The 9,023-nt window shown below is 31.3% G+C and overlaps 1 protein-coding gene across 1 annotated transcript; it reads right to left on the bottom strand.

Annotated features, from left to right (window-relative positions):
- On the bottom strand, nucleotides 1-4,972 carry LOC137831382 (Got1/Sft2-like vescicle transport protein family). The gene is made up of 4 exons (XM_068639040.2): nucleotides 4,557-4,972; nucleotides 1,030-1,297; nucleotides 758-862; nucleotides 1-425 (listed from the first exon to the last, which is right to left on the bottom strand). The coding sequence occupies exons 1-4, from the start codon at nucleotides 4,742-4,744 to the stop codon at nucleotides 315-317; spliced, it is 672 nt and encodes a 223-aa protein (XP_068495141.1). The 5' UTR covers nucleotides 4,745-4,972; the 3' UTR covers nucleotides 1-314.
- Nucleotides 4,973-9,023: the final 4,051 nt, after the last annotated feature.

The raw sequence follows: 9,023 nt of genomic DNA, 5'->3' as shown, positions 1-9,023 counted from the left end.
TTCTCAAACAAACAAAAGTTATTTCAAATTCCAATTGTAGAAGGGAGGCAACACAAAGGTAGAATTCACTTCATCAAGCAGACAATGTTATTTTGTTTTCACAAACACGAGGCGAAGAGGCAAATCAATTTTTTTTCCATTCAGATATGGCAGTGGCAATAAACGTTGAACCCTAGGAAAGTGTTAGGTGATGCTTCAACCCAGTAATATTCTTCGGTCTCTTCAGCAGATAGATCTTTAGAGAAAAATTTACAAATCAACTACTCTATAGACACTGGTCCGAACTCAACTCAACTATCAACAAAAAAAAATTGTCACCGCCCAAAACATTTCATTATTGAAGAGGTAAGAGCAGAAGTTAGAAACTTCATTCCAGCAGATCCACCAGGAAAGTATGATATAGAATAATAGCCAAGTGAGAGAACCTGCAAGTGAAGTCAAAATTTTATTTTCAATTTTCAATGTAAGACATATATAGTTATAAAGAAACACGACAAGAAGAATAAAAAGAAATCTGTAAAGAAGACCTATCTCCGCACACCCAGCAACTCACATCACATAAAGCACACTACCAGAACTGTGAATAGCAGTTCATAAATCTATATTGGTTTTGCTAGATTGAAAGAATTTTTCCTAATTGTTATAATAAATTTAAGATCATAGAAGTCAAGAAACCTTTAGCATAACATAAGGGGATTGGGGAATGGGCATGGCTAAGCAACAAAGAAGCATTTTTAAGGATACGTGAAAGTGATACCTGCACTACAGAGAATACCACGGAGAGGATGTAGCTGTGAAGCACCATTGATACATATATGGTACCAACCATACTGCCTAGAAAAGCCAATGTGAAAGGGAGTCTCTGAAAAATAATTATAAAAGACAGTTAGGAAGAAGCAGCAAACCGGGAATCAGAGAGACTATTTTTCTTTTTTTCAAAAAGCCCAAACAAATAAATTCATTGAAGCAACATAACAGCAGGTCAAGATCATCATGCAAGCAATAGGAAATGAAATTCTAGCAAGTTACCTCCATTGACATCATGTGAGTAAGCTGGTTTTTTGGACCCTTGAGAGCAAAGAACGATCCAATAATAAATCCACAGCCAAGTGTAAAGCATATAGCAAACTTTTGGGGCATAACCACCATGACCGGCAGGAATAATGTAAATGCTATGAAAACAAAGAAGACTCCACTTGCCAGAAGCAAACCAAAATACACAAGTGCTTTGCCAGAAGGCACATTACTAGTAGCAGACTGAAAATTGCCAGGTATATCTCTCACACCTTTAGAAACCCTAAACAATAAGAAACAAATTGCTTGATAAGTCCAGGCAAAATTATTATTATTTGTCACAAAAGGCTTTCTTACCAGCATGCTCTTTCGTCATGAAGTAGAAAATCTATTTAAAAATTTAGGAGAAATTGAAATACACAAGCGAATGTTCTTTCTGCTGCATTTTATACTCTAAATCATATCAAGCCTAAACCAACTAGGCTAACTTACAAACAAGTTTTTCCAGCTAAGGCTTCTAAAAAATCTATTTACTTAAAAAGCCCTAGGGCCTAACATGCAGACATCCTTAAATCAATAAATACTATGCTATTAAATTTTTACAGAATTTTTCTTTTAAGTTATAACTTGACCTATTTAAAGGGTAAAGTCCACTAAACTACATCAGGTATAAATTTAGGCCCATTAACCTATTTAGAGTTAGGTTATTTACCTATTAAAAAATTCTTACCACAAAATACATTTTTAAGTAAGTTTTCAGGCTAACCTAAGCTTCTAAGTTCTAAAGGGGCCAAGTTTAGGCCCTAGAACTCTTGTCTAACAAAAGCAATTTCCAACTCCACCACCTTATCACATGCATATAAGGCAGACAAAATAGACAACTTTCCCATATACAATTGCATCAGAAACTGTGCTCAGTTGTAACATTAATTCACAAAAAGTTCCTGACACCAAGACTCAGCCTTGTGAATTAATATGACCTGAGAGTGAAGTTTATGACACGAGAGAAAAGTGAGAAAGATCATGCACATGTACATGTATATGATTACATTGATATTAGGAAAACAAAGGACTTGTGTTTCAGGTTATCGAATGTTACTTTGGGGAATAGATTCCCAGGAATATAATGATGGGAATGGCATTCTTTAGTATTTAAAAAAAATACTATATTAACACCTACATTTGTTAAAATTATTTCGTGAAAGTGGTGTGTAAAGGAAAAAACAATGGAAGTTTTACATATAAATGTTATTCCCACCTGAAGGGAATCAACTTACTGACAGGGACTTGGATACTACGAAATGCTTAAGTATCATATCCAATATTACAAGACTATAAATCACAAATGTCAATGTCTAAAATATAGGACAAGGGAGACTCACATAAACACACAGAGACAAATGAAATTAAATAAGAGTTGGTTGTCAATGTTTAGAAAAAGGCTACTCGTGCAGAGGAACCAGCCAAAAAGGCTAAGTGCAATAGGGCAGAGTTGTCAAGACATTGAAGCAATGCTATGATAGGGATTTGGGTATCATGGGGTACCTAAATCCAACATCAAGTAATATGAGATGCTAGGTGGAGTACTTAAAATGATTTTATTCTCTTCCCTTAAAATTTGGCTTTGAAGGGAGGGTTGCCGAAGTGCTTAATGAAAAATGTCTTTGACAAACATGGCACACTGCTAAGAAGTAATAAAAAAATTATTTTGATATAATAGACATTAAAAGGTTAACTTTGAGTAACAAAGCTAAGTTGGCCTTCCATTATTTTTGTCCAAGTCTTCAATCCATTCATTCATGTTCTACCTCTATCGGTGAACTTCCTCACTTTCTCCACTTTCTCATTGTTAGTAAACATAGTTTCAAACAAAAATAAGAGAGAACTGGAAAAAAGTGTAATAAAGTGAAATGGAATTATATTGATAGTGAGAAGGAGTGAGTACAAAACTATTACTCAGCCTTTATATAGGGGCTTCAATTAACAAACCTCTAATACTCATCTTAAATCAACTCCGCCAAAACCTGCTTAAAACAATGACAAAGGATATAAATTAAGATTTGTCTAGATTATATATGTATTATTAGGAAGATTTTTATTTATTCCCATATCATATCTTTATTATTAAAGGATATCAAGTCTTTTCTACTTATTTTATTGATTCCATTTTCTCAATATAAGTAAAACATTTGTGTTGCCTTAGAACACACTGTTTCAGTTTAATGTCTCTCTATTTCCTAATTTAACATGGTGTCTAGAGCCTTTTTCAAAGTCGTGTTGAGCCAGTAGATGGACTATCTCACGAGGAATTTTTTGCAAACCTTTAAGTTAGGTTCATGTTCACTATTCCAGCACTACTGTCGACAAAGTTTTCGACGACAACCATTCTTCTTTGGTAAACACAAGGTTGAGATTTCCTCACACCAATCCATCCAAACACTAATGCAAACCACTCTTCAACATGTATGCACACGACTCTAATTAAATTAACATACAAAAAATGAATTTTGTCTCGAAACACATTGAATTATCTGCTGAGTAATTAAAGTTATTCTTAAATAAGCAAAATAACTACAAGTACAACCAATCAAAACCTACAACAACAACAATAATAATAAAGGGAACAAAATCCATGCTAAAGTTATTTTAACAATATCTTCAGATCTAAACGGGTTGGACCAATGGCTACTGGCATGGCACTTATCCATCCTTAAAAATAGAAAAATTCCACCTCAGTTCCTAGAAATCACAAATTCTCCATAAACACTAACAAGAAAAGAACATATAAAGGTAAAATGAATCAAATTTCTTCCAAAAGAAAAAGCAACTTTTGCACCTAAGTCCTCAGCTTTTCAAGAAGTTGTACAAATGAGCTTCTTTAAAATTAAAAGCATAAGTTGTTTTAACTTGCGAATGACAAGTTTAGGTAATTGGATCTGCTTCCTCTAAAACAAGTAACTCGCTTCAGGGAGTAAAGGAAGTACGGTTGTTGATAAGAAAGAAAATCAACCATTGATATTTTAAGACAAACGTGATTTGCATGAATGTACAATAACATCCAGTGTGGATTTTTTCCTCAACAATCAAAATTACTTACTTTTACGCTTTAGAGTGAACCACTCAATTTAGAGTCCAAATCCATTTTACCACATTCTTTTCTTCTCTTATAAGTGCTTCGCGAGTATAGTGAGTTAATCAATTTAGATTCCCAATCCGTTATACTTTCTGAATTTCTTCTCTATAAGTTACAAATGCTTCCAAAGACAAGTTTATCCAGACTAATTCGACCGACATTTGTGATTGTTTTGGACTAACTTATAATTTTGTAGTAATAGGAACAAATATTTCCCACCCCAAGCTTGTCAGGCACGGATCTGGAATTTCACATACAAAAACTAAGCTGTTACACGATTCTCACCACAGACAAAACCAAGCCAACATTACATCATTCTCTCTACATAATTAAAACCATATTTTCTTTTACATACAAACACATGAAGCAAAAAAGGAGGCATGTAAAGATATTGAAGTGAGTTTCTTACACGCTGAAGGTGCCGGAAACAGTGTCGTTGGCGGACCTAACGGCCGATTCGAGATCGAAGGAAAGGCCCAAATTGGAGTTGTCCTGGGAGGATTGGGCGGAGGCGTAGGTGTTCCAATCGGCAAGCAACGACGATGCGGGCTTCGCCTCCTCCTCACCACCGCTCGGTGCCGAGAACCACCCCTGCATTTTGGTGGCCAATTCCAACTGCGAGTGATTGTTGCTTGGAGGGAGAAAAGGGGGAATTGAAATGAATTAGGGTTTGCGATTGGGTATGTGGATTTAACTGTTGCGTGCTGAGTGATTCTTGTTGAGAATTGAATAGATGGGTGCTGCTTCTGCTCTGTATTCATCCAATCACCACTCCATTGCTACCATATCATACCACACTTTCTAACTCTTTTTTTTCTTTTTTCTAAAAATAGGCCAAAAATATTATAACTTAAAAGGAAATACTTAGAATAGTATTTTAAAATTTTACACAAACATTTTCATAAATATAATTGTATCACATACTTAATCATTTTAATTATAAATTATTGGGTTTTGATCACAAATAAATTAATTATTTTAAATAAGATTAATCTAAAGTAGATTTATTATGACATCGACGGTTATTTATGTTAATATTGTGGTGATTTAGTTACAGTACGATGTTATTTATGTTAATATTGTGGTGATTTAGTTATAGTATGATCTACTTTTTCTTGGAACTAGACCTTCTAATGATTATATGTGAAGGAAATGCACTATGAATGGGTCGGCATGAAAATTCAACTTACTTTTTTGAATTAAAATGGATAACGAAATCTGAAGAGAAAAAATATAGAATAAAATATACAATATCTCATAAATAAAATTGGACATACGAAGAAATTTATAATTAAATAGGAAATAAAATTTGAGAATTCTGAAAAGTTAGGATTTGAGGAGTTGTTAGCAATATCTAAACTGGAATATTATTCTAATATCCTTATAACAAAGGAACTTATAAAAAGATTCAAGTTTCTTCAAACTTCACAATGGTTCCAAAAATAGAACATTAGGGTTTCTTTAGTTTTATTTATTTTCTTTGTTGTAATCATTTTGTTTTGTCTTTGGAGTTGATTATCGTGTGAATTCGCAATGAATTTTAAGGTTTCTATTCCATAAAGTTTTATTCTTAAATTCTTTGTAGCAGAATGTGCTTTAGGGTTGGTCTTTTTGAAATTTTGATTTTTGTCAAAAGAATTGTTTTTAAACACTTGTTGAGAACTCAATTATTTTTCTTAATTGGAGGTCTCGGTTAATTCGTTTAGTCTTAATCAATCTTTTGTTTGCTTAATTCAAGAGGTAGAAGATAAATATATATCTCACGAGTAGATGCTTAGAATTAGATACTTAATACATTAGTCGATACTTGTTTTGCTAATAAGATTATGTTGAATTTGATTGACGCTTGTTTTATACGGTGTGAGAATGGAATGAGTGAAAATCTTAAGAAAATCAATGATGAATTCATTGTCGAATAAACATGAGAGTCAACATATTTTCTTTTACTATTTGTGATTGTTTACTTTATTTTTTATTAAACAAACTCAATCCCCCTTTTAATTTATTGTTATTACTAACTTTTATTGCTTTTAGATAGATTTTGAACATTGATTTACTAATTTCATTATTGAATTTGTTGATGACTTGGGATCATTATGATCATATCTATATTATCATCTCTTTAATGTTAAACTTGTACTTCTGATAATTATTATATTGATGTTTGTCCTACGTTACAAGAAGCCGAAGGAGGGAATAATATTGAGTTCCCTAAAGCATACATTGCTAATATATACAACAATGGTAGACCGTCTACTAAATCCCATTCTAACAATAGACCATTTAATCATCAAGTGCAACAATATAAACATGATTTATCTTCCAATAAGTATAATCATGTTGGAGGAATCATCCAAATCTAAGGTGAGATAATTAACAACAACAACGATATTTTGTGTCCTACCAATCACAAAATGTTGGAACGAACAAACCATCTAATCACACTTCAAAATAAAAATAATGTTAAATTTGTTTGGGTGTGACAAAAAAAATAAAATTTTATATATAAAAAAAAATAATAGTTTTCGTTGCTTGTACGCTTGTATGCTATCTAACCCATCACATACAATTTAAAGTGCATGACAAAAAATGTAATAAAATAAAAATAAAAAAACAAAATAACCTGAATTTGCAACTCTTCTTTCTCCTACTCTCTTTTCAATAATCTCAAACACATTTTCTTCTCCTATTCAGTCTTCCTTTCATTGTTTGTCTCTCATTAGTCTTAATAAAAGCTTAACATAAAACGATGAGTGTGTGTTGACAAAATAGATAAAAGAATTATATTTTTTATCTTTTAAATATTAACATGGTGTGATTTTATTCTTCAAATTTAAATTGTGTTAATAGAGTATTTTTATATATTATATGTAAGACGTATGATTTTAAATTAAATGAAGAAGCGAAATATTTTAAAAAAATATAAATAGATTTAAAACAATTTATTCTTTATTTTTTAAAATTTATATTTTTCTAAACTTCTAAATACTCAATACATTTTTCTAGATTCTAGACTCGTCATTATTCTTTTTTTATGAATATGTTAGAGATAGTGATGAGTACACCGAAACATGTTTTTGGTTTTTCTTTTTTTCTTCATAGAGGTTTTCCCTCATTTGTCCAATTAACTAAGGAATGGGAATTTTTTTGGTTATTTGAACAAGTGGACATATTGATTTCATATATGCTGAGTTGAAAGTTTTTTAGGAGTTAAAATTGTTTTTTTATTGTAAAATAAACTACCAAGGTGAGTTATTTGGGATGAAAATATTACATTGGGTTGTTGATAGTATTGAGAAATATAGATCAATGAAAATCCTAAACTCTAAACCTGAATAAATGAGAACTTGATTTGGTATTGTGGAGAGTTATAGAGTTTGTTTTGAATTAATTGGAGTATTTTATATTAAAGTTCCTAAAAATCACTTTTGGGTCTTAACTAGTCAAATTGATAATGAATGGTTGTTTTGATTAAGTTATGTGCTAAAATATGTAAAATTGCATTAGAAATTATATAGAATGCATAGGAGTAGTTTTGGATGTGTTGGGAGATTTTATGTTTTGTAAAGCAAAATTTTGGTTTCTACATATATTGCTTAATTGTCGAGTCATTGCTCGAGCGACACATAACACTCAAATGCTAGCCTTATTGAATGTATAGAGCATTAATGCTTAAGCATCCAACTAGATCTCAAGTGATAGAAATCTTCGCTCGTCATAGATTGAAATTTGAATAAGAAATGTGTCGAAATAATTCTTTCTCATTTTGAAACATTCATAACCAGGAGATGAATGGTCCCTCATGTGATGAAAAGTTAGAGAATTTTGTATTGTTTCTATAAGTTTATGGCTTGATGCATGAAGTAATGTTGTTTTATCAATGATATAACGCTTGAGTGATGAGATTCGGTGTTAATTTTTTTCTACTAGAAATTAGGCGCTCGGGTGTTGATTGAGATGCTTAAGAGAGAAAGAGGTGAGCAAATTATCTCTTCTCTAAAGTTGGTATCACTTAAAAAAAATGTAACTTCACTCAAAAAAATTAAATATCGCTTAAGGAGTGCATTACAACTTAAGTGATGAATCTTCTCCTATTTGTAAATATAGATTGCTCGAGCAAGATCATCTCACTCACATGACATATGCTAATTGTAAATGTATATTTTAAAGTATATGAAGTCTTATGAATTTGGTTAGATGTGTATATATGAAATTGTTGAATTGATGTGTGTGGATTGATACACACATGTTGAATCGATTAATGTGATGAGATATGATGGATCGGGATTTGTTAGGTATCTAGAATGGTATTGTGACCCTTTGAGGTTGTAATATTAAGTATAAAAACTCATTAAGCAAATACAATATTCTAGTTTAATTTTCATTAAGATATGAGATGGTGAAAAGCTTAAGGAAATTACTACTTTAAGTCTTTCATGGTAAGTCAATGAATCACCTTAACAAATAAGACATTGAGGTTGATTTTTACATGTAATTTTTGTTATGAGTTGATAATTCTTATAGTTTTAGACCATAAATTAGGTTTAATGTGTATCTATTATGAATTGAGAATCTATAATTATGTTATGTTGAGTTATTAGGATTGATAATGTCTAATGAATTTTATATGATGAACATATTTTATATCTTAATGGATATTTTTCATGTTAACTTATTATTGAAGTTATGTTGTAATTATGTTATAATCATCCTTGATACATGAGCATGAGCAGATGATTCTTTGGCAAGACAAAATATCCACACAAAGTTGGAAATTTATTTCTGTCCTATTTTATAGCTTTAGTTTCCCAGACGTTTCTAATTTTATTAATTGGGTCCTTTAAAATTGGCTTACATAATCTTGATTTATGACATA

The sequence above is a fragment of the Phaseolus vulgaris genome, chromosome 6 (assembly GCF_051622355.1).
Source record: "Phaseolus vulgaris cultivar YP4 chromosome 6, ASM5162235v1, whole genome shotgun sequence".
Classification (NCBI taxonomy): Eukaryota; Viridiplantae; Streptophyta; class Magnoliopsida; order Fabales; family Fabaceae; genus Phaseolus; species Phaseolus vulgaris.
The sequence above is the reverse complement of the archived record's forward strand: the minus strand, read 5'-3'. Positions and strand labels throughout refer to the sequence as shown.